Source organism: Salminus brasiliensis, chromosome 11 (genome assembly GCF_030463535.1).
Source record: "Salminus brasiliensis chromosome 11, fSalBra1.hap2, whole genome shotgun sequence".
Taxonomy (NCBI): Eukaryota; Metazoa; Chordata; class Actinopteri; order Characiformes; family Bryconidae; genus Salminus; species Salminus brasiliensis.
This window is the reverse complement of record NC_132888.1, coordinates 34,797,742-34,824,567: the sequence shown is the minus strand read 5'-3', so window position 1 is coordinate 34,824,567 and position 26,826 is coordinate 34,797,742. Positions and strand designations below refer to the sequence as shown.

The following is a 26,826-nucleotide window of genomic DNA, read 5'->3' as shown; positions in this document are numbered from 1 at the left end:
CAGTAAGAGTCCCTGGGCAAGACTCCTAACACTACATTGGCCCACCTCTGTAATACGAGTAACCTTGTAAGTGGCTCTGGATAAGAGCGTCTGCTAAATGCCATAAATGTAAATGTAATGTAAATGCAGTGGTGGCTCAGCGGTTAGAGCGCCGGGCTATTGATGACAGGGTTGTGTGTTCGATTCCCGGGCTCGGCAAGCTGCCACTGTTAGGCCCTTGAGCAAGGCCCTTTACCATCGCTGCTGCCCGGGCGCTGGAGTTGGCTGCCCACCACTCTGGGTGTGTGTGTACTCACTGCCCCTAGTTCACTAGTGTGTGTGTGTGTGTGTGTGTGTGTGTGTTCACTACCACAGATGGGTTAAATGCAGAGGACACATTTTGCTGTACAGTGACAAATATGTTTACCTTTTTACCTTTTCTTACCTGTCAGAGTTGTCATCCACACTCTGATACTGTTCAGCATTCTCATCTCTCTATAAACTGATACTGCTCAACATTCTCTACTCTCCATAAATCCATTCAGAACTAACTCTGTCTCTTTACCTTCTCTGAGGTAATGGTCCAGAAGACTGACCGCTGGGGTACCCTTTACTTGCTCCCCCACCACCCGTGTCAGACCAGCTCACATTGTCCTGCCACTGCTACCTGTCTAAAGACCTTGTTAAAATCTAAAATGACTCTTAACTACACTAATCATCTAACAAAGCACAAAAGGTTTATTTTGGTTGCAAAAGGCTTCTTTTGGTTTTGGCACCACATGTTCGAGTGAGTGAATGCTGTCAGTACATATGTCACCCTGCTGTTTCATGATGTTTAACAAAATAGCTGAATGTGTTCTTATGCCTCTGAATTTACACAGCCCAGTTTAGTTGGAATCTGTTCTGTTCAATAAATGTCAGTTCTGATAACAGCAGTTAATGTGCTTAATAGTGCTTAATACTGATTAATATTGCCAATCAATGATATTACACTAGGCTACCCAAAGCATCTTGGACAATCAAATTGATTAATTAAAATAATCTTTACTAATAGACAGAGCATTCAGTGTGATACTGGCTTTATCATTTAAGAATCGTCTTTGTGATATAAAGATGCCTTTCGAAAACCCTGCCCTGTTTTGTCCTTTTAGGCAGGAAGACTAAAGATAAAGGGATAAAGATTATGGTGGGAATAAACCAAGACTACAAACATTACAATGTATGAAGACTAAAGCCAGAAATAAACAATATTTCTTCAGAGGGCACTGTAAAATGATTCCTTACTCCAATACCTTAAATAGAGTAGCAATCAAAGTAACTGCTGCATAATTTAAGGTGGAATATAACAGCTCTAGATAACTCCCACTAAAATGTTTTGTATATACGTTTTAACTAATGGCACTGTAACACGACTGTTTTATTAATAACACATTAAGATACCATGTTCTTTAACATTAATCTTTGCAGTTTTCAGGCAAAGCTCAGAAGCCCACAAAGTATGCATGTGTTAATCCATTATATAGAGTGTATCACAAAAGTGAGTACACCCCTCACATTTCTGTAGATATTTAAAGTAAATCTTTTCATGGGACAACACTGACAAAATGACACTTTGACACAATGAAAAGTAGTCTGTGTGCAGCTTATATAACAGTGTTAATTTATTCTTTCCTCAAAAAATCAGGGTTTATCCAAATCAAAAACCCTGGATGAACAAAGAGGTCCAAATTCTCCTCAACAAACGCAACATCGCCTTCAGGTCTGGAGACAGAGCCTTATACAGCGTGGCAAGAACCAACCTGAAGAGAGGCATCAAGGAAGCCAAGACTGCCTACAAGAGGAAAATTGAGGACCACTTCACCAACAACGACCCATGTCAGGTGTGGCAGGGCATTCAACACATCACCAACCACAAAACTGCATGACTGTTGAGGGTGATGCCTCACTGGCAGAGGAACTTAACTGTTTCTTTGCTCACTATGAGATGGGAGCAGTGGAGACACAAGACCTTCATCAGTCTCCAATAACCACATCCTCACAGTACAAGAACATGAGGTGAGACGCATTCTCAAAGCAGTGAACCCCAGGAAAGCTGCTGGTCCAGATGGTGTGACAGGAAAAGTGCTGAAAATATGCGCAGACCAACTCTGTGGCATTTTCACCAAAATCTTCAACCTGTCCCTATCAAAATCCATCATACCACCATGTCTGAAGTCTGCCACCATCATCCCGCTGCCAAAAAAGAACACCATCAGCGACCTCAATGACTACCGTCCAGTCGCACTTACACCAGTCATAATGAAGTGCTTTGAGAGACTGGTTCTACAGCACATCAGAGCCAGTCTCCCACTCAGCTTTGTCCCACATCAGTTTGCCTACAAGGCAAACAGGTCCACTGAGGATACCTGCATCTGGATTAAGGCCTTTTTAACAGGTAAAGGTGCACGTATTTGTCACTGTACACTGTACAGCGAAATGTGTCCTCCGCATTTAACCCATCTGGTAGTGAACACACACTCACACGTGTTAGGGGCAGTGAGTACACACACACCCAGAGCGGTGGGCAGCCAACTCCAGCGCCCGGGGAGCAGAGAGGGGAAAGGGCCTTGCTCAAGGGCCCAACAGTGGCAGCTTGCCAAGCCCGGGAATCGAACCCACAACCCTGTTATCGATATCCCGGCGCTCTAACCGCTGAGCCACCACTGCCCCAGTCTGTCAGATTGGGCCGCCGTCACTCCTCCAGGGTAACACTCAACACTGGAGTTCCACAAGGTTGCATGCTGAGTCCTCTCCTCTACGCACTCTACACCCACGACTGCACCCCCACCCACTCCAGCAACACAATCATCAAGTTTGCAGACGACACGACCGTGGTGGGACTCATATCTGGTGGAGACGAGACCGCCTACAGGGATGAAGTCCAGGGACTGGCTGAGTGGTGTGCAGAGAACAATTTCTCCCTGAACTCCTCCAAAACAAAGGAACTGGTTATAGACTTCCGGAGGAGACGCATCAATCCGACACTACTCTTCATAAATGCTGACTGTGTGGAAAGAGTGCCTTCCTTCAGATTTCTGGGTACGCACATCTCTCTGAAGAGATCTGAAGATCTCTCCTGGAACACCAACAGCTGCGGTCAGGAAGGCACAGCAGAGACTCTATTTCCTGAGAATTCTCAGGAAAAATAACCTCCATGAGAAGCTGCTGGTGTCCTACTACCGCTGTGCCATTGAGAGTGTGTTGACCTACTGCATCTCAACATGGTACGTCAGCTGCTTAGCGGCAGAAAGGAGAGCACTACAGAGAGTGATCAACTCAGCCCAGAATATCACCGGCTGTACACTGCCCAGTCTGGAGGACCTCAGCAGGGCAGCCAACATCCTGAAGGACTCCTCCCACCCTGGACACCATCTGTTCCAACAGCTGCCCTCTGGAAAACGCTTCAGGTCCATCACATCCAGGACAAACAAACTGAAAAACAGTTTTTACCCCAGCGCTGTACGGGAACTAAACACAGCAAAACACACATACATTCACAGAGCACTACCGTGGAACTGAAAAAAAAAAAAAAAAACTTTCACTTTCCCATATTTATTTTGAAAAAATCTCTCAACTACTTAGGATTTGTGCAATAATCTGTTAATTATATTTTATATATTTTCATCATCCACTGTGTAAATTTGTGTGTACATTTTTTTTTGTTGTGTTATTTATTGTATGTTTAAGCACCTTAATGATTGCTGCTCAATTTCGTTGTACATTGTGCAATGACAATAAAAGTATCTTATCTTATCTTATCTTAAATAACTCAATATACAGCCTTTAATGTCTAAACCACCAGCAACAAAAGTGAGTACACCCCTTAGTGAAAGTTCCTGAAGTGTCAATATTTTGTGTGGCCACCATTATTTTCCAGAACTGCCTTAACTCTTCTGGGCATGGAGTTTACCAGAGCTTCACAGGTTGCCACTGGAATGCTTTTCCACTCCTCCAAGACTACATCACGGATCTGGTGGATATTCGAGACTTTGCGCTTCTCCACCTTCCGCTTGAGGATGCCCCAAAGATGTTCTATTGGATTTAGGTCTGGAGACATGCTTGGCCAGTCAATCACCTTTACCCTCAGCCTCTTCAATAAAGCAGTGGTCATCTTAGAGGTGTGTTTGGGGTCATTATCATGCTGGAACACTGCTCTGCGACCCAGTTTCCGGAGGGAGGGGATCATGCTCTGCTTCAGTATTTCACAGTACATATTGGAGTTCATGTGTCCCTCAATGAAATGTAACTCCCCAACACCTGCTACACTCATGCAGCCCCAGACCATGGCATTCCCACCACCATGCTTGACTGTAGGCATGGTGCACTTATCTTTGTACTCCGCACCTAATTGCCACGACACATCCTTGAGACCATCTGAACCAAACAAATTAATCTTGGTCTCATCAGACCATAGGACATGGTTCCAGTAATCCATGTCCTTTGTTAACATGTCTTCAGCAAACTGTTTGCAGGCTTTCTTGTGTACAGAAGAGGCTTTGATGTGGTGTGTGGCATATGGTCTGAGCACTGACAGGCGGACCCCCCACCTCTTCAATCTCTGCAGCAAAGCATTTGGATGTGATGCTGAGCATGTGCTTCTTTGGACAACTAATGCAAGGTCTGTTCTAAGTGGACCCTTGGCCACTGTGCTGCAGCTCAGTTTCAGGGTGTTGGCAATCTTCTTGTAGCCTTGGCCATCTTCATGTAGCGCAACAATTCATCTTTTAAGATCCTCAGAGAGTTCTTTGCAATGAGGTGCCATGTTGGAACTTTCAGTGACCAGTGTGAAAGCTGTACTACAAAATTTAACACACCTGCTCCCTATGCACACCTGAGACCTACTAACGCTGCTGCTTCTACTCTTGCAGTAATGTAACTCTCCGAATCCTGCTGGCGTGACCCGATGAACCATCATTAACAAGTTTCGATGGTATTCGAAAGTATTTCAATATTGTTTAATAAATTCAGAAGAGGCTTCCCTCCGGGGTGACAGCCATGCAGACCCCCCACCTCTTCAATCTCTGAAGCAAAGCATTTGGATGTGACGCTGAGCATATGCTTCTCAATTGTTCAATTTTTGCAACATATACCATTTGTTATATGGTTACTCAGGTGCTGGCAAGTGGTTGCTGTGGTACCCCATGTGGTTGGTTGGGTGTTACTTATGTATTTGAAGCATTGTGACATAAGTGCAGAAATGTTTGCACCTTATTTATTCCTACGTGGAAAAAGTGACAATCAGGAAATTTTGTGTCTGACTTAAAAGTATAAATACAAGATAACAGTATTGATCTAAAAAATAGCAGAACAAGTTGTGGCTGGAAATCTGGCAGAAGATTAATACTAAGAATGTACACACAGACAAAATTGTTGGTAGTTAATGAAAGAAAAACCCACAGAAATAACTTGAATCTGACAAAAGTAATAATAAATAAGTTAGATAGTTCTATGAAAATTAACCAATGAAAGTCAGACATTGCTTTCCAACCATGCTTCAACAGAATTATTTAAAAAATTAAACTCATGAAACAGGCCTGGACAAAAATATTTTGTTGCACAACCTTTTAAGGCAATCACTGCAATCAAACAATTCCTGTAACTGTTAATAAGACTTCTGCAACACTCAGCAGGTATTTTGGCCCACTCCTCATGAGCAAACTGCTCCAATTGTCTCAGGTTTGAAGAGTGCCTTTTCCAGATGCCATGTTTCAGCTCCAAGCTTTCTGACACTGGGCAGCACATTTCTCTCTACAATCCTTTGATTGTCTTGAGATTTCATTGTACCCTGCACAGATTCAAGACACCCTGTGCCAGAAGCAGCAAAGCAGTCCCAGAACATAACAGAGCCTCCTTCATGTTTCACAGTAGGGACAGTGTTCTTTTCTTGATATGCTTCATTTTTCCGTCTGTAAACATAGAGCTGATGTGCCTTGGCAAAAAGTTCCACTTTTGTCTCATCTGTCCATAGGACAATCTCCCAGAAGCTTTGGGGTTTGTCAACATGTAGTTTGGCAAATTCCAGTCTGGCTTTTTTATTATTTGTTTTTAACAATGGTGTCCACTTTGGCTCAAACAACGACGGATGGTGCGATCTGACACGGATGTTCCTTTGGCGTGAAGTTCACCTTTAAACTCTTTAGAAGTTTTTCTTGGTTCTTTTGTTACCATCCATATTATCCGTCTCTTTGAATGTACTGCGGCCATGTCCAGGGGGTTGGCTATAGTCCCATGGATCTTAAATTTCTGAATAATATTTGCAACCAATATCTTTTAACCTTTACCTTTAACATGCTTGTCTATAATTTTCTATCTAATCTCCTGAGACAACTCTTTCCTTTTCTTCCTCTGATCCATGTTGAGTGTGGTACACCAAACAGCACAGTGACTACCTGTAGCCCTATAAATAGGCCCATTGACTGAATACAAGATTGTAGACACCTGTGATGCTAATTAGTGGTAACACCTTGATTTAACATGTCCCTTTGGTCACATTATTTTAAGGGGTACCATAATTTTTGTCTAGGCCTGTTTCATGAGTTTACTTTTTTTAAATAATTCTGTTGAAGCATGGTTCAAGATCAATGGCAGATTTTCATTTGTTCAATTTCATAGAATTTCATTGAACTTTTGTCAGATTCAAGTTATTTCTGTGAACATTGTGGGGTTTTCCTATATCCTATTTATAAACCTATATTTTCCATTCAATTCCATTTCTATTGCACCTTTTTGTTTCTACATACAACTGTGTTAGAAGAGTATTCTATTTTATTGTTTTTAGAACAATATTCAATATTTTTCTTGCAGCAAAAAGGTAAAAGTTATCTAAACACAGTAATTTACTAGACTTCCAACTTCTGACTCTTTTATAGGTTCCTCTAATGGCTCCACATTGATTGGGGTCAAACATAAGACATTTAGAGAAACACAACTATATTTCATATATTGGTAACATCCACATTTGACTCTTATTGTACACAAATTCCCATAGTATCTTTTTAAAACCATGAAAATATCCAAAAATTCACTGCCTAACAGTTCCTGTCGGCGGTGTCTGGTACACAAAAACATCTACTCCCCACCACATTGTGGTACAACAGACTTCATATTTAAATTCTGCACTTGTGTCAATGTCTAGTCATTTACACATTTCTACCTTCTCTTGAGTGTCCCTAATTGTTTTATATGTTTATTTGTGTTGAAGGTCATAAGAGCAAGTTACCTCTTCCTGTGTTACCAGGAGGAGCTTTGTGTTTACCCTCATGTTACAACAGAATAATTCTTTGCAGAAACTGGAGGATATCTGGTCAGGTATCTGTTAACACAATGCCAAGGAGGAAAGACATCAGCAATAATCTTAGAAATGCAGTTGCTAGTGCTCATCAATCTGGGAAGAGTTTTAAGTTCATGCACAGTTAGACTGAACAAGTATGGCTTCTTTGGAAGGGTTGTTGTGCAGTGAACATACTCATACACACTAGTGAGCAAAACACACAGTGATAAAGTGAGCACAAGGGGGTTAAGAGCCTCAAGGGCCCAACAGTGGCAACTTGGGTTAGAACCCACAACCCTGTCATCAATAACCCAATGCTCTAACCACTGAGTCACCAATGACAAGACCTTGTATGTACACACATCGAATACTTAGGAATATGCAGTATCTGCAGCCTATCGGTAAGTTTGAAGATCAATGACTGTTATGCGGAACCTAAATCTATAACCAGGAGTTTAACACAGAACCCTGTTTGCCGCACTTCCAAAGCACACTTCAGCTGATTCTCAATCTGCGTACTTGTGTTCAAGTGGACATGTAAAACTTCACACATTCACGCAGCATCCAACAATGGTCAAGGGCATACTATCCCAAGGGAAAAAACAGGAGTGGTGTTTACCCAAACAAAAGACAACAACTCAAATGCTTTTCTCTTTTAACTTCAGCTTTTCACAACTTAAGCTGTTTTCTCTTTTAACTTCAGCTTTTCACAACTTAAGCTGTCTTCTCTTTTAACTTCAGCTTTTCTTCACTGTTCTCACTTAAACCCACTGTTACCGTTCGTCCCTCTACAAAGGTGCGACGGGGAACTGTGTTTGGCTGGGTGTATTTATACCATGCCACACAAGTGGGTCTGGTCAGCATTGATTACTGCAGGGGATTCTGGGGCTTGTAATTCTTTGCTCCAACCCCACCAGCTTTCATACTTTGCTGGCTGGGCCCCCTGCTGGTGGCTGATGGTACATGCTGCCTGCTCACAGATTGACCTTCTGAGCTCTTGTCTGTCCATTATCCATCTATTGTTTAGAAATATTGCACAAGATATTAATGTCTCCCTCTGCTGGCCTCAGGTGGGAGCTATTACACAGGTCATGTGCGCCAATGTACAAGGGTTCCTGCACACAGATACTGTTCATGATTGGACTGATTAGGACATCCAAGGCACCTCAGTTTTGGAGGCTCTGTGTAAAGGCACGGTTACTTTACCAATCTTTGATGGGTTTGTGGCTTGTGTATTTGTTTATGACTCTTTGCTTTGTTCTCTGACCTGGATTATGGTATAGCCTGAGTTGTACCTGCCTGCCTGTTTCCTGACGACGAGTATTGCCAAGTCTTTCGGCTGCAGCTTCTACAGTTTATTCAATTGCTTCCCCTATAACAGAAGGAATAGAGGATAATACAACATCCTGGGGGAGGCTGAGGGTGTCTGTAGGGATAACATTTGCATAGTGCTTAATATATAGTGCTTTTACATGGTGGAGCTGTTAGAATACATAATATAAAATGTAATGTATACAGAAGCACTTTGTAGTTCTATAATTACTGACTGTAGGCACACAATTTGTTAGCCTCCTTTCACCCTGTTCTTCAATGGTCAGGACCCCACAGGACTGACCACCACAGAGCAGGTATTATTGATGAGTGGTGGGTCATTCTCAGCACTGCAGTGACAGGGACATGGTGATGGCATGTTAGTGGGTGTTGCCCTGGTACGAGGGGATCCAACACAGTAGTGCTGCTGGACTAGAGAATAGTCCACCACCCAGAAATATCCAGCCAAGTGCCTTCTGTGGGGGAGTAGAGGATGTACAGCACAAACTGTACAGCTTTCGTTTCTGACTTTACATCTATAAGGTGGACCAAGCACATAAGAGTGTCCAATATAATAGTATAATAATAGTGCCAGTAAGTGGAGACAGTGTTAAAAAACTCCAGCAGCACTGCTGTACCTGTTGTTCATCCGAGGTTGTATTTACTTAATTTTAAGACCTAAGGACCAGAGGTTGTGATAAAAACTCTTGTTTTTATTAATCTACCATTCACTTACCTTCTGTAGGCCTTTAAATCTGGATCAAAGCTAGCAGAGTGAGATCCAAATTGTGGGGCTCCGAGTAGCTCAGCAGGCTAATGTGCTACCGCTATGGCCTGGGGGCCACAAGCCATGCTGCTTTGCCATCAGCATCCGGTGGCTGAGCATAGATGGTGCTTTCTCTCCTCATCACTCTAAAAAGCAACATTGTCCAGCACAGGCACCTGTTAGCTGATGTGGTAGAACTAGGGAACCGGTGCTGTCCTTCGAGTATGAGGGGCTGCGCGACCAAGCAGCATCGATGGCAGTTAAAAAAGAAGCGGCTGATGGCTTCACAGGTATTGGAGGAGATGTGTGTTAGATCCTTATCCTCCTATTGTCTGGAGCATTGCTAGTGCCAGAGGGAGCTACCTTTAGTAAAAACTGAGATACAGCGGTACAATTTGCCCGAAGCATTATGAAAGAAAATGCTTATTTAGCAAGAGTCTATAAATTCTCACATAATCTACTATTCCTTCAGTGAAATCTTGAGTAGGAGTAGAAGAATTAAGCTTCATTGTATGAAGCTGCAAATATAACCCACATACAACATCAATATACAACATATCATTTTCAAAAATGATTTTAATTTCCGAGGCATCAACAGATCTGATTTTCGATACATTACTAAAAATGTCTAACCAGGAAACGGCCAAAAGAGCCATTTCATACAGTCTTAGCTCCATGCTCACAATACATTCACTATTTGCAGGCCTATTGCATGGTATTGTATGCGCTTGGCTTAGTAAAGCTACAGCCATCTAATTGAATAAATGAACTAATATGGGGATAGAAGCTGTTCAATGTCAATAAGGTAAGTCAAACAGAGGGTCAACATAAGGTCATACAGTACAATTAAGCTGGCAAATCATAACATTTCGATGACAGCGTATTTAATAAAAGGCATGGTCCAACATTTTTTTTCCAATTTGTGTTTTTCTGGGTTTTTTTTTCTTCTAAAGAAAGATACAGTGCCTTTATTAGCTCCCATGGGCTTCTGTGAGGCATAAAATGAGTCATGAATCAATATCACAGGACAGGAGCCACAGTTCTGTATTGCAAATAAGTTGACATCTGGTGGAAGCCTTGGTCAATAAATAAAAAAGGAGTCTTCTCAGCGCCATCTTGTGGTCAGAGAAAACAATACATATAATATAATTAGTCTACAAAGGCTAGGACTGGGAATTGCACACTTGCACTGTTGGTCGTTTCTCGCTCAGGCATTCCCAATTTAACTAACCTGGACTTAGTTGATGTGTTTGAGCAGGGAAATCAGCAAACTGCGCTGGACTCCTGCTATTAGATAGACTATAAGCCTGGAGTTCCCACCTTTTCTGTCAGCTTAACCACTTTAACTGAAACTATTGGCCTTATAAAATAAAAATAATAAATAAATAAAAAAAAAGAAACCCAAATTTCATTCCAATGGTCTACCTCAATTGATTATGAATCAGATCCAAACATATAATATACCTAAATGATTGACATTAACATTATAATGTTGTGCAGATACATGTCATTGTTGAATGGATAGTTATTAAATGGAAATATTAATTCCCTTCTGTCATCTTCTGTACTTACAATGTCACAAAGTGTTAGATTTAGCTTTCTAGATTTTTACATATTTCATTTATTAAATATGAACCCTGTGCAAAGAACCTCTAGAAATATTTATCTTATAAACCAAACCTTCTTAAGACTTTTCATGCAGGCCCACTAGACTGCACATTTGCATACCCCTTTAACTTAGTAAGAACTTTTTGAGGACCATTGTCATAAACTAATGTCATATTAATTACTGTATTAATAGTTCTAACCCCCATTATAATATTCTTTTAGCAGCTAAACTATTACTTCCTCAGACCGTAAGACCTGATAATAATTAAATGTATCTCTAATCATGCACTTATGTCTTGCAACTCATGACATGTTTAATGCCTGTATTTTTGCATCTAGGCGTCAGCATAAGGTCTGTAGACTTCAGCCTATTCATACAATAATAAAAATGTGAATGTGCATGCTATTTAATGTACCAGTTTGCTCCCTTTCAAGGCGTAGGAACACAGGTTACATATGAATTTGAATGAATTTGAATTTGCAATTCACACTGTGGCTTGAGAATGGGAGGTCATTTAACTTTATACTTATGATAGTAGTTAGGATCATTTTGAAGCCAAAACTGGACATAGAGTATTATGCAAAATGTTTAGGCACCCCTAACCAGATGACACACTGTCATTTTTTACTAAAAGGTTGCATGAAACAACTGACAAAGGGAAGAACTGCATTTAATGAAAAGGACAGCTTGCCAACTGTGAGGCATGGGGATGGATGAAGATTTTGAAATAGCCCTCAAGAGTCCCCTGACCCAAATATCTTTAAAAAATCTTTCAGAAAGAATATCCCAGAATATACCCAAGAATATCTCAGAACTAAAAGCCTTCTGCTAAGACTTTTACCTGCAAAAAGCATTTGCATGCTGCAAGGGGTGCTTTAAGGGAGTTTAAGGTGCCAAAATGTTTGCACAGGCCATATTAATGATTATTAATGTTTATTAATGCTTATTTTACATTTTGCTTAAAATATTGCACTTAATAAGCTATCTTTATTAAGCTATTATAATACATTATTATTATAATAAATTATTATTATTATATATTCAAAGTAGGCAGTTCGGTCAAAGGTACATATAAGGTTTGTATAAGATTGCAGTTCTATGTCCTGTGGAAGACTATGGGAGCTAATGCTTGTGTAGTATGTTAAGATAAGGTATAATTTAGAACCTAGAGAATAAGAAATGAACCTAAATCAGTAACAAACCTTGAAAAGTAGAAATATGTCCTTTTGAGTAAAATGTAAGTGCTCAAAAATAGCCCAAAGCAAGGTTTTTAAGTTATTAGAAACCTGTTTGATTAATGTAGATACCAATGTTGCAAATGATAGAACAGAATAAAGAAGCCTGGTTAAGTTGGGCAGCAAATGCAGCCCGTGGGTAACAGTGAGTGTTAATTTATTATTTTCATAAGCCACTAGCTTTTGTTATGCTACAGAAACGTGTCCTTCTTGATTGTAATATTATATAACATGATAATTAGTGGGAAAACAGTGGTCCCTCATTAGGGCAGCGCGCAATTTATTGCTGTGTTTAAAATATTTGTCCACTATGTCTTTTGCGATTGAGCACATCAACAATCGGAAGTCAGTCATTTAGGGTTATTTTAGGCTGGACTGCTCAGCGCTCCAGCAAACGAAAGAAATAAGAAAGACAAAATGGAAAGAAGCAGCATGTGTTACAGTCTACATATCACATTATCAAACTAATCTATTTCTTTTCATTTTACCTAAGGTTTAAGTTAGTTTAACAAAGAGTTGACAGATCAATAAATATGTAGCGTGTCATTGTCTACACTTGGATTTCACCATCCCTCAGCGAAAAATCTCAGGACAGGGTTATTTTACTAATGCATGTAGTGCATGCAAAGATTTCTTGTGCAAGTAAAAAAAAAAAACAAAGAAAAACCTTCAATCACTGCTTGTGGTTATAAAATTGTATGTAAACACATCAATTTAAAGTGTCTTTGTTGTAGATGCAGTGGAAACTCTTTTTTTCGGTCACTGAGCACTTTATCCAGCAGTTGAAAACGGTTAGTCTTGGCAAAATGGCCAACAACCCCAACATTATGTAAATGTTATTTGTGTAACTACATAAAAACAAAGGCAAAATAACTAAATCATTTACCAAAAGGACACAATGGAAAAGGATGAATTCCTTTTTTTTTTTTTGAAGGTTGAGGACATTTCTGAAGTCTCACTATTGTAGCAGTACTCACTTGTATTAACAGAGTCCATTCTGCAAAGTACCATTTCTGGGAGAAGAAGAGAGCAGCTCTGAAGCTGGAGGATTTGAAGAGTTTTTGCACCCATCTGTGCTTTTCATGTTCTCAGCTTCACTGTTCGCCTCTTCGTCAACAGAAGACGAAGACCTTTGGTGAACCTCCACAAGAGATACTGTCCAGGGGGGAGGTGTCGACTGAGGTGTTGTAGGTGGAGGTCTGGAGAGGCATGGCTGAAGTGCCTGGTTCTCCATGCCTCTCAGGATGCGCAGCAGGGTTTCCTGTACTTTTTGGCTGACTGAGGAATCGTTCTCGCTGGGTTCAGGCTTAGGCTGGTGGCAGTGGTTCTGGGTGAAACTAGAGAGCTGCTCCAGCACTTCGATTTGCCGGTCCATCATGCCCAACATGCTGCAGTGGAAAGCCCTCTGCTCTGCCAGCTGCTCTTCCAGCTGGTGGTTCAGAAAAGTGAGCTGCTGCAAGATCAGGCCGCAGACGTCCTCAGAAGTGCCTATAAGGAGACGTTAGGTTATCTAATTTAGATATAAAGTTTTCCAGGAAAAAAGGCTATTCCAAAAGAAACGTGCAGGCATGAATGCCATTTGGTCTCAGATACTTTGGTAAAGCCTGCCACTGTAGTGTATATTTATAGGGAAAGCTGCCTTAATAAGTCAGCAGGTATGGTATCTGGATAGGTTAAAAGCAATATATGGGAAAATGCTCCCAACAGAAGTTAATATTAATATTTGGAAAGCCTTAATCACTGTATCGGAAGATAAAGATAAGGTAGAGGGCATAAGATTTTTTTTTTTTTAGTTTAATAATGTACACTTTTGTAACATTTACGCAAATAATAACAGCTAGCTTGTTTTTTTAATGATTGTATAATGCAAGGAAAATAGAAATTTGGTATCCGAGGTTTGCTTCTTCAGTTAAGAATAGGAGATGCTAGGCTAAACACTGTACTTAGACTTTCCCAAATCTCTGTAAATCGACACCCTCCACAGGGAGGCTAAGCCACAGAAAGTCATTGCTGAGAAAAGGCTGTAGGTTGGAAAGTTGTCTGGAAGGGGAAAATGTAGGTAAAGATGCACAAGCAACTGGGCTGACCGCAGCCTTGAGAGGTTTATCAGGACATGCCTCTTCAAGTACTCTGACTGAGGCTGGTGTCAGTGAATCAAGAGCCACAACACAGATCAACAACAAAGGGGGCAACAACTGCCACATTCCTAATATCAAGCCACTCATCTCACAACCTGAGATGAGGTCAGAAGCGGCTTACCTGGGCTAAAGAGAAAAATAACTGGACTTGCATTGATGCAGTAATTTGTGGGAAATGAGCCTTTCTGTACTGAACACCCTATTCTTATGAAATGTTCTTATAATTTGAGATATTGGGTTTCTGGTTTCATGGGATATAAGCCATAAGTAAAACTAAAAAAAAGTTTGAAATAGGGTCACTTTAACAGAAATTAATATACATTTTTGAAAAAATATATAAAATGAACTTTCTTCACAATATTCTAATTTAATGCACTAGAAAGCTTAAAAGCCAATTCCTCAGATTATTTGTAACCATAAGAATGGTCAGAGACTCAGAATTTAGTGATGAGAACAAGGGTTCAATTTCAGGATGCCCAATACTGGTGGCCGGTGCCCCAAAATGTTGCTGATAGTTACTCCCATTACTCTTCATGTTGCCCTTTTTTTAGCTCCTGCATGTACTGAAGCATGTTTAAAACCATGTGTAGTCAACATCAATTTTTTTAGTTATAACCCTTATCACAAACATGCATCAAGGCAGTATATTTGTAACCATTTTTATGTTTTCTGTGAGGTAATTTAAAGATGCAGGTTCCTCTAGAGTTGGATCTGTAGGCCTATGTGAAGCATACAGAAAAGTGTGGCCAAATGTACTACACAAAAATACATGATGTATGTACAGACATATATATATTTTATGTATATGTATTTTATTGCTGATCTGGAACACAATACAGAAACCACTATCACAGGAAACAAATCAATAAAAATAATAAATGAAAAGATAATGAATACAAGTGTTAATCAGATACTTGCCTGTAGTTTGCCTGCAGCCAGTGGCCTCGCTACTGTCTTCAGTACCAGGAACAGGGTTGAGATCTGAATGAGGCTCAGTCTTGACAGCATAGAGGTACTCTCCAGACAACCCTAGCGTCATGACTTCGTGGCTGCCTGCAGCCCAGCTTGGGTGCTCCGGGCTGGCTAGCTCGTCTGACTTCACGCCCTCATCAGCACTGGAATCCAGCTTGGGGGCAAAGCTTTCAGTTTCAGACTCAAGCGAAGCACCACCAGACCAGGGAGCTACTGGACATGACTGGGCAACATCACCTAGAACTGTGTTCAGACAGAGCAAAGCAATTACTTTAGGTCAGATTACAACTACAAATATAATAGTCAGACATTTCCGCATCCACTTAAGAGATTAATTAAAATAGAGACAGACTTTGCAATATGTGGCACATTCTAAGCAAAAGAGCTTCTATATAATACTGAAAGAGAGTTTCTTACACTTGTAAAAGGTTTTTCCACCAACCCGAACTAAAATTTTACCAGGCAACGAACCATTTAAGCATCCAAATGTTTTTTTTTTAAGTTTTAACATTTAAGTTTGAATTAACTAAAGAACCAGACTATCTTCATACATCCTTTAAAATCTCGTTTTACATGCTATAACGTTCTTAACCATTCATAAATCAATGAAATGTAAAGAAGTAGTGAGTATACCCCTAAAATAGCAGTCATTTGGCTGCGAGACCCTTTGTGTATTCTCAGAAGATTTTAGGGGGGGGGATTCCAATGGATTTTAAATCTGTATAATTCCATTTTTGAGAAGTCATCCAGTTTTATTGTAAAATAGTTAATATAACATCATAAAAATGTACTGACTATATTTTATGCATACAATTGATAGAGATGGACAGAGATAAATAGCTACGTTTCATTTACTTACCAAAACCACCAGTGAACACTATACTAATAAGAGCACAGTGCTGTACAGTTTGGTACCCAGTAAGATTAGCATGCTAGCTACCGAGCATAATTAGGCCACATAAACCAGGTCATCCATCTTAACGGACTTGACAAGCTTAAGCTGACCAAACAGCATGACCGAGGAGCTTGACCAATATCACCAAGGAGGTGAACCAACATGGCAGAGATGGTTGAAAACATCACCAAAAAGGTTGACCAGCATGACCAAGGGGGTCGACCAGCATGACAAAGCTGGTATGTTTTAATTCAAACTTAAATGTTAAAACATACCCTGTCCTGGTCAAGAGCTAAGCCGGTCCATCAGTTTAAAAAGTAGACTTTCCAGCAAGCTTTTCTGATAAGCACCTGTGTATTCTGTCACAAAGTTCTTATACTCCGGCCCAAAAAGTATCCTCTTTAACCACCAGGCCAAAGAAGGCGTTAGTCTTCGGTGCTGGTGTAGCTGGTGCATCGAAAGGGGGCTTGGCCATGGGGGGGGGCACATGGTTTTTAGTCCATAAACCCCCTCCTGCCGTAAAGCCAACAGCATCATCACACATTTCTTGTATGGCTCCACAAAGGCATCACGGAGGTGCTCCAAACCAAGACATGATGGAAACAAATCTGCGCCCATTGGGCGGTTATAGCACTGAGCACAGCTATGGCCAAACATAGCTTGTCTACAAAAGTTGTACAATGTTCCTAATGGCAAGGGTATATTTTTGCTTGGTAACCAGCTTTTCAACTATCTTGACCAATAAGAACCAGCTTCGCATTTGCATTTTCTCAGTTTTGGGTCTTCAGAGCTGGGTTTTGTAATGCACTGTAAAAAGTATAAGATCCTTGAGGAAAATTTCTACAGTTTAAAACAGTAGAGAAACCTCCACAGGTGCTTTGAGGAACTTCTAAAAATAATAATAATAATAATAATAATAATAATAATAATAATAATAAAGCAATAAAGCACAAAGCAACTTAAGAGACAAATTGCAAATTTGCCTGTCACATTCAGCTTTGGTGGTTTTGGAAGTTCATGAGCACAATTTTGCGGTTGGAAATTCACAAATGGAGGCACAGCGCGACCACAACTTGACAACCTCCAACATATACCCGCCGCCTAACAAGTACCTCGAACTCAAAACTACTGAGACATACTCAGCCATCCACTGCAGACCCAGGTCAGTCTGCAGCGGTGTGATAACTGCCTTGTCTGTTATGCAGCTTTTAGAGGCACTGAACACATCACAACTGGATGAGCTTGTTTTATTTCAATAATTAAATTATACAGAAATTTAGAAGAAAAAAGAAATCTGTGGAAGTCCCCTTTAAGCAAGTCTAACGAACAGCTCCGAAATGACAAAGCGCACCAGATTTGCTTATTGGTAAAGGGAAAGCAGGGAGCAGTATGAAAAACCAAGCTTAAAGGAATACTGCAGTTTTTTTATTATTATTATTTTTTTTTTAAATATATGTCGCAGCTCTACCGTACAGTAGTTTTCCCACTGACAGCGCTATGTTTTCTTGTACCTCGTTCCGAACACTTATTTGTCCTAGCGCCAATCACAAGAAAGGCCATGGTAGTGCGACTGCTAGAACGGTCTGAAAACAGCAAGCAATAGTAAAGCTGCATTTAATGTTTAGCAAGTTTAAAAAAACTAAGAAATAAAAACAATCCCAAGCCAGTGTCCATGTCTATTGTGACTAAACGTACAGAATACTAGGGATGTGGCCAGCGGTGACGGGTTAAAAATATACCAGAGTATTCCTTTAGTGCAAATAAAAGACAAAAAAAAAAAAAAAAAAAAAAAAAAAAGCATGCAAAAGGGTTAGTGGCAAAAGAAAAGCAAGAAGCATTACTTCATGCATGGAAGCTACAATAGGCAAAAAACCACTGCAGCAGTACTGTTTGCGTGATCCTCCAGATCCGACTGGCCAACTAGGCTATGCTCGCCACTGCAGCCTTCCTCTGGACCTCCTGACCTGGGTCTGCAGGCCAGCATGCGGTCCAACCTGCGGAAGTAGCGGAAGGACTCCATGGCGGAGAGGCGTGCAGCGGGGCTGCGATAAGTCGCCAGCTTGATCTTCCGGTATTTGTGCTTCAGGCTCTTCCAGCGGTTGCGGATCTGGTTGACGGTGAAGTGGATGTTCCGCTTGGCCAGGCTCTGGCGCAGGCGGCGGAAGTGAGACTCGTTGCGCTGCCTCTTCTTGTCCAGCTCCCGGACCAGGTCCAGCTGTTCTATGAGGGTGAGCATGGTGAACGTGTCCGGCTCAGTCCACCACTTGTTGGGCCTCTTTTCACTCAGGCTCATGGTCTACTCCCTGAAGAAGCTGCCCATCGGACACAGACTCTAACAGACACATCATGAAAAATAATATTCAATGACTGCAACGTCTCACTTTCAGATCTGCACGTTAGTCTGGCTGCTGCCGCTGCTGCTGTATGGTCTTCTAGTAAGGACCACCTACAGTAGGTAGTGGCTCCAAACCAAGACAAGGTGGACACAAATTTCAGAGACAAGTGCAATAAACACCAAAAACACTACTTCTGTAAACACTTGGTGAGCAAGTCATGGGCCAGGAGGCTTGGATCTTCTCTATTGGCTTTCGTTACTTGGCCAGGAGGCCGGTGCCCTCATACTGGTGAGAGAGACATGCTTTTAAGGCTGCTAGGATATGATGCCCTACCGCCTCACTAGGGGGGAAGGAAACATCTGGTTTTACATATTTTAGGAACAGCTGCATCATTTTCATACATATCTTTAGAAACACTACAGTCAACAGCGTTGGGAATTTAGTTTTCCTTCGGGACCCCACAGTGCCCTCTGAATTTTACTAGCTGACAGCTGTACAAGCCTGGAAACTTTTTTTTAAGCTTAATAAATATATTACACACCAGTCAGCCAGCACATTAATAAAATTAGATCAGCGAGAAATCAAAAGACCATGACTGAAACCAGGTGCAGTCAGCTTAATCAGCTTAAAACGGGAGGTGCTAGCCTACTGAAAACGTTTGTCAGCCCACTCGACTCGCAGCCAGATCTTTCCTTGTTTGATAGAGATAACTTGATGTGTTTTAGGAGGACAAGATAACTTTAGTCCATTAAAAATAATAACAATAATAATAAAAACTACTTCGCAGGGCTGATTGCTGGGGCTGCCGTTTATTGATTTTTAGCTTAAATTATTAAATAAAAATTTATTTTACAGATAAAAAAACATTTATATTATATATATATATATATATTTTTTTTTTATATATATATATATATATATATATATATATATATATATATATATATATTTATTTTTTTATTTTATTTTATTTTTTTATTTTTTTTGCATAGCTACATTGGCACATATTTTCAGATGAAATTGCTTTAAATAAAAAAAAATAATAATTATTATTATAATAATTACTTTTATAATTAGTTGCTAATCACCTAACATTTGTAACATGGAAAATATTAAAAACAAATTTTTTTTTTTTTTTAAATTATGTTTAAGATCAGGGACTATCGTTACTATTTTTATTGCTCATATCGTATCGTATCGTATCGAGTCTGGAGTATCGCTACACTCCTAGATCACGAAAAACCCCCCATCATTGACTTGCTGCGTTCGAGCATCTTACCTGAAACAGCGCAGTTCAACACCTCGCAGGATCTTCAGCCGCAGTTTGGTTTGGTACCATGAACAGACCTACATGCTAGCTACATACTTCCATTCTTATTTAGCTCAGATATCCTCAGCGTAACACGGTCTCCTCTGTCATTTCTCAGAACTCGTCCCAGGCGTCTTCATTCAATACCTGAGCTGCTTTTAACCCCGTCCGTCTGCTGGATTCACCTCCAGCCACCGCTAACAGACAGGCACATACTGGCGAAGACACATGTGCCGTTTTCGGTGCCCAGATTTCAGGGCTGGAAGTATCATATGTTCGCTCCGTGGAGGCGAAACTCGCCGGACTGCTGCTGGTTATGCAGGCACTGGCGTCTTGTTTACATAGCGGTTAGCCATTTTCTGTGGGCTTATTGATGAAGCGCTGATGACACAGTGGTGCATGCTGCCCCCTACCGCACCGGATGGCGAGTCCGCGAAGCGAAGGGAGTCGACGGAGTCGATTCCAACACTCGTTTCCACACAATTGCCTCGTTTCCAGAAGTCAAGACACTGGAAAGACAAATTTCTCCATATTCCAGTTCCCTGAGATGCACTAGTATATTCATGCGATGCCTGTATGTAGCAAGAAGGGAAGCATTTAATGAACTAACTACATAATACACTATTATTATTTATGTTTTCGTCATATAGAAACTTAATCAAAGCTTTTAAAGATCTGTGAGAATCAGTGAGAGAACTGACTAATTGATTACTGATCATATTCTACAGTGAATTCATAATAAGAGGTCTCTTACCTTGTGTGTAAGGCAACTCAGAGTATAAAGGGTAAACAGATTTGCGTTATAGTTAAAAAAAATCTATTCTAATCTATCAATTGTAATACATAATAAATAAAATATGCACAAACACTGAATTTTCCAAATAATATCAATAATGAGCGTGTCTGTGTGGAATCGAATCGGATGCTTTTGACATTTGATTCTCAAATTCACCGAATCGAAGAATCGACTCTTGTCAGAATCGCCTCTCAAGACAGTGCGATTTAGGAAACAATCAGTAATATTGTAATATTGGAAAAGAACACTCGCCGAAATACATTATTATATATATATTTATATTTCATAACTATGCTAAAAGAGGATTGCATGGAAAATTCAAAATGGCCCAAAAGAATCATATACTCGCCGTCACTGAACTGATGGGCTCCAAAACAGTAGGGGGCAGAGTTCCATCTCGCGGAGACTACCTGAGACCAAAACATCCGATTTACTGCACAGCTAGCGCGAGCTAAATACTGCACCACGATTACTGTCTTATGCACGTTGTAAGTAGATATATTGTGTCTGGTATCTGTACGCATGCATTATCCTTGTTAATATGTCGGTCATCTGCTTTGGGTCAGTTCACTCGTTCACTCGTACACAAATAGATAGCTAGCGCTAACGCTAACGCTAGCCATTGCCTCCTGTCAAACGGGCGGTGTCATCCACACACCTATCGTCGCCCTTAACATTAATTAATCGTTTAAATATTTGTGAGCAGCATCATTGTTATTTTAGACATGTCGCTGCCTTTTCCCCCCCACAGTTAACACGACACATGAGTGCCTGTCCGTTCATGGTGAGCGCCTGGGCGACCTCCAGACCCACAGGGCCTACACTAGTGCAGTTCACTGACTGAGGACCTGGCCTGAAGCTCTGTAGCTAGGTATGGCAGACGACGTGTTGTTCGAGTTTCTGCACATGGAGATGGTGTCCCACGTTTACAAGGAGCAGGCGAGCCGGGAGGACATCGATAAGGTACCGTGGCTCTGTGTTAACCTAATCGATCAACAATTATGCCCCATATGCAGTCGATCTGCCAAGACATGTAGGGTGTCTGACACGTGGTCCTGTAGCTTAGAGCAGTGATTGTCAGCCCAGGTCCTGGAGACACCCTGGCATGCATATATTAGTGCTTTCTCTGCTCCTAACAGATCAGATTCAACCGATCAGCTCTTTAACAAACCCTTTCAGAGCTAAAGGCCACCCAGCCCGATCTGGCCACCCAGCCCGATCTGCAGGAAGATTGCCCGCTGAGGTCCCCTCTACCTGCATCTAACCAGCTGCCACCTACCAGTCCAGCCAGCGGGTCCCCCCCCAACCCACCACCACCCATGGCTCACCCGCCAGCCGCTGCTGCCTGTTTGGTGGCCGTGCTGAAACCTAGATGGACTCGTGCCTGTCTGACACTATTAATATCACAACTATTAACTTTCTGTTGTACCTGGTTTGGTAACTTTTATCATTAATGTTTAAAACAGTCTGGCCAGAGGAGGATGGGTCCCCCTTGTGAGTCTTGGTTCCTCCCAAGGTTTCTTCCTCCAGCTCTGAGGGAGTTTTTCCTTGCCACTGTCGCCGTTGGCTTGCTCACGGGGGTCTTTGACGCTTCATGTTATTTCTTCTTTCTTCTCTGTCTCTGTTCTTTATTAAGTACTAATTATGTAAAGCTGCTTTGTGACGACAACAGTTGTAAAAAGCGCTATACGAATAAATCTGACTTGACTTGACTTGACTAAAGGGGTTCACTGGGAGGGAGTTCACTGAAATGTGCAGGACAGGGTGCCTTCAGGGTGTGGGCCAAGCACCACATTAATCTCACCACATAGTGTCTGTTTTAAACATGCGTATATATATATATATATATATATATATATATATATATATATATATATATATATAAATATATATAACGTTAATACAGTTTAACCATAGTTTAACGTAAGATTTGAGGTTATGCTGAAGAATTCGGAGGCCCCTCTGCACTTCTTCCACTGGCTGTAAAACAGCCCCAAAGACTGATGCCACTACCACCACCATGCTTAACGGTGTGCACAGTGGCCTCACCACTCACACTACACTTGAATTCAGATTTCTATTAAACGGTGTAATAATGTATGTATAGAGTATGCATAGTGTACTGGAATATTCCCTATGTTGTGTATATTTGTGTTTTTGTGACCGTGAGGGACTATGCGCCTTCTAATGTTTTTCACTCCCCTTTACACCTGTGTAATGTGATCTATCAGTAGACATGATTTTATATGCTTTGGTTTTGGTTTGACCTTCACTTCTCAAAATATACCACTGGTATTTGTGGACAAGCAACTCAATTTTTGTCTCTGCTGACCACACAGGCTTTTTCTTTTGCTTGATGGCTCTCACCCCAGGGAAAACTGGCCCACCTCTGATCATTTGCTTCACATGTGACACAATTGTGGTGTTAGTGTGGCAGTGTGGGCAGCAAATTCCACATACTCAATTCCAGGGTGGGCCGCTCTGATGTGGGGCGATACGATCTATGTCCGATAAGCAAAAATCAAAATACTTATTACCAGTTTACGTCAGGGTACGTCCTTTGTTATGGAGAGTGTGTGAGTAGTCTGACTGTAAGCAATGTAAGTTACATGGTTTAACACAGCAGCCCCCCTACTTAATTACTAGTTGCCCCGACTGCATTTTCGATGTTTTCTTGTCTACTGATACTACTTTTTCTTCTCAAAGGAGCGGGTAACTTGCGTTTCCACGTTGGAAGGAATGGGCTTCAGAGTGGGACAAGGTCTGATTGAAAGGTAATGACCTGCATTCTTTATTTTGTCAGTTGATGAAGGCTGCAAGACATTGAACTTAATCATTTTGTCCAGGAGGTGGCACTATGAAGTAACTGTTGCTCAGAGCCATTAAATAGGTCCTTCTTATTAACTGTCAGCCTCACTGTATTTTGTGTAGTAATTTACCCAATAGATTGGGGCTTGCTGTCGTGTGCAAATGTTTGGAAACACCATTGAAATGACATGTTTTGGTGGTTATAAGTGGAAATAACTGAACACATCCTGTAAAGGAATCAGATGAAAGCACAATTTTTGTTTATGTTCTAAACGTAATATATTTGGGGGGGAAAGTACACGCCAGATCTTAAGTTAAATTAAGCAAATAAACAGTGCTATTACATTAAACTGTGTAAGAAGATGTTCTCCTCAGAGATTGTGTACTTGTTTTACCCTTCCCTTACACAGCCTTTACATAGGCCTCTATCTAAGCTCTATAAATGGTATTGTCGTAATCCTTAAAACCCTCTGGTGGGCGGCAGTAACACATACAAGGCAAACTTTGTATATGTGCAGTCAGACACCATTATAATGATGCGATAACATGAAGCTGTTCATTCTTTTCAAAGATTTACAAAAGATTGTCCCACCTTCAAAGATGACTTGGACATCATGAAGTTCGTCTGTAAAGATTTCTGGACCGGTATCTTCAGAAAGCAAGTGGACAACCTGAGGACCAACCACCAGGTCTGACCTTTTTTTTTTTTTTTTTCTTTTCAGAATCAGAATGCATAAGCATGACTCTTTTGGAAGGATTCGATCTGAACATGACTTCTCTCTGTCTGCAGGGCACGTATGTTTTACAAGATAACAAATTTGCACTGCTAACTCAAGTGTCCAGTGGAAAGCAGCACCTTGAAGAAGCTCCTAAGGTAAGACCACATTAACACTGTGCAGTAGTCTTGGGCAGGAATATTGCTTTCTGGAGCAGTCTTGATCAGTGATACTGTTTCGGTGTTGTGATGGTAACTGCCAACTTTGCTAACTTGCGCACATAATGATGCAGAACAAGCTGTCCAGCTGCCACACGCTACGCTAACCGACCATTACGGAAAAGAGCATCTGCTAAATATTACACTCTTACAAAAAGGTACTACAAAGGGTTCTTTGAGCGATGCCATGAAAAAAACATTTTTGTAAAGGAGATGTGATGGACCTTTAAATTTGGTTACTTTTACATTCACTCCTGTAAACTTTTAAAAGGTTCTTCCCACACAGATCTTTTCCAAAAAGGGGAGTGTAATGTTTACATCATATATTAATGTAACATATTGACATTTTGAACCAATAAATAGTTGCCAGAAAATTCAAATTCTCAGAAACTAGTGTGCTTATTTGACCTTCTGACCCAATTGATAAAAAAGAAATAAAAATAACATTTGGTATATATGATTTTGTGGTAACATATTTGACATATTAGGAATTTATTGCTCACATCTGTTTATTATTATGTGATGAATAATAATAATAATAATAATAATAATAATAATAAATCATTATTTTGTTATTAAAACACAAAAACAAAACACAAAATAAGTCTGTATGTAATTTTCTGGTGCATGGGTAATCCAATATTTTAACTTTCTGAGTTATCCTTAGGCTAGGCCATTGTAGGCAAATGAGACTTCCAAATTCATTGATGGATTCCTCTTTTACAGTATTTGGCGTACTCTTGTGGGTTGATTCGAGGAGCTTTGTCCAACCTGGGTTTGGAGAGTGTGGTGACTGCTGAGGTTTCCTTAATGCCATCATGTGAGTATCCGCTAGGATCTTAAAGAGTTTACAGTTTGTATGTGTCCTCTCTTGTCCTATGATTGCAAAAATGGGATTATTGTGCTCTTATTTTTTTCCCAGGCAAATTTCAAGTTGTGATTCAGAAAACCTAAAAATGGACTGAAACGACTGTGGATAACGTTTGGTGTCTGGTACTCTCCAGGTCAAAATATTGTGAATGTAAATGAAATATGTCTTTAACGTTTACGAAACAGGCAGGGAGTTTTCGGCATATATTTTTGATAAAGTGATGTTTGTCGTTGATAATCGTTGTGGACAATGTTACATACACATTTTCTCACGCGTGCATAGACTTGCAGAGGTGGAGGTAGAGTAGTAAAATCTGTATTCAAAGTGGGGGAAAAATACTAAAGTAAATGAACAGTAGCACTTCTAAGTTAAGTAGAAATAAATAAATAAAATAGCTAAATATCGGTTAAATAGTTTTCTGATCATTTGAGCCATATTAAGATCAAGAGAATCCCCCCAAATGTTAACTTGCTATTTTTAGTCTTCAGCACCATGGATAAAAGTTATTGGATCGGGACATGCCTACTAAATAGTGCCCAACAGTACTGTGAGTAAGTAGTCCAAATATGGCAAGTCAGTCAAGATGCCTTTAGTTTTCACCATTTAATTCTCTTTGATTGGTTATCATCAGGGTACAGTTGGCAAAAATATGTTAAAACGAAAAGACAGAATATGGTTGTTAAAAAAAGTGCAATATGGTCAAATGAAGGCTTTCACTTTAGCACAGTTGAAAATAAAAGAAGTACTTGTTGACGTCTTGGTACGTTCCTTTGTATTTCATTACATTAAGCCAAACATACAGTGGCATGCCAACATTGTGGGCACACCTGGTCAAAATATCTATTAGTGTGAAGCTAAGCGAGTAAACAATGGCCTAATTTCCAGAAGTCATGAAGTTAAAGATGATGCATTTCTTTATTGTTTTAGGCAAGATTATTTTTGTCATTTCAATCTTTTTGAGGTTTTAAAATAACAAAATAAAGACAAATCTTTAGCTTGCATCTCCTGAGGTAGTCCATCGTGGATTTAAAGGTGTGTCATTATCCTGCTGTAGAAGCCATCCTCTTTAGTTTTCAGCTGTTTTTTGTTTGTTTGTTTCTTTGTTTGTTTGTTTTTTTTTGTTTGTTTGTGGGACTTGCTTCCAGAATTTGCTACATTTTATTTGAATCTAATGTTCCCCGTTCTACTGGCTGCAACACTAGCCCAAAACATAATAAATCCACCCTTTGATGGTGCTCAACAGTTGCGGAGGTGATATTTTCATGCAATTCTTACTCCAAACATACCTTTACTCATCAAATGCATTAGGGCTTGTTTAGATGTTCCTTTGTCATGAGGTCACAGGAAAGGTTTTCTTCTGACTCTTCAATGAAAATGTTGAATTTTAAGCTTTTTGGAGACAAGTTCAACATGTACTCACTTAACTATTCACAATATGAGAAACTTTGACCAGGCTTGTCCACGCATTTTTATGCCATTGTCCAAATATCCACCAAATTATTTAGAATGTACTCGTCTACCTCGATTTAAAAAAACAAACAAACAAACCAACCCTTAA

At 40.4% G+C, this 26,826-nt stretch overlaps 2 protein-coding genes across 2 annotated transcripts; one reads left to right on the top strand and one right to left on the bottom strand.

Annotated features, from left to right (window-relative positions):
- Positions 1-9,923: 9,923 nt before the first annotated feature.
- Positions 9,924-20,374, bottom strand: LOC140564997 (uncharacterized). Its single transcript, XM_072690718.1, has 4 exons — positions 19,830-20,374; positions 18,102-18,546; positions 15,266-15,562; positions 9,924-13,697 (listed from the first exon to the last, which is right to left on the bottom strand). Exons 2-4 carry the CDS (start codon positions 18,505-18,507, stop codon positions 13,192-13,194), a joined length of 1,209 nt encoding a protein of 402 aa, XP_072546819.1. The 5' UTR covers positions 18,508-18,546; positions 19,830-20,374; the 3' UTR covers positions 9,924-13,191.
- A 662-nt stretch (positions 20,375-21,036) lies between these two features.
- On the top strand, positions 21,037-26,021 carry trappc6bl (trafficking protein particle complex subunit 6B, like). Its single transcript, XM_072690717.1, has 7 exons — positions 21,037-21,143; positions 21,407-21,618; positions 23,362-23,429; positions 24,035-24,152; positions 24,254-24,337; positions 25,124-25,217; positions 25,320-26,021. Exons 2-7 carry the CDS (start codon positions 21,529-21,531, stop codon positions 25,349-25,351), a joined length of 486 nt encoding a protein of 161 aa, XP_072546818.1. The 5' UTR covers positions 21,037-21,143; positions 21,407-21,528; the 3' UTR covers positions 25,352-26,021.
- The last annotated feature ends 805 nt before the right edge of the window (positions 26,022-26,826 follow it).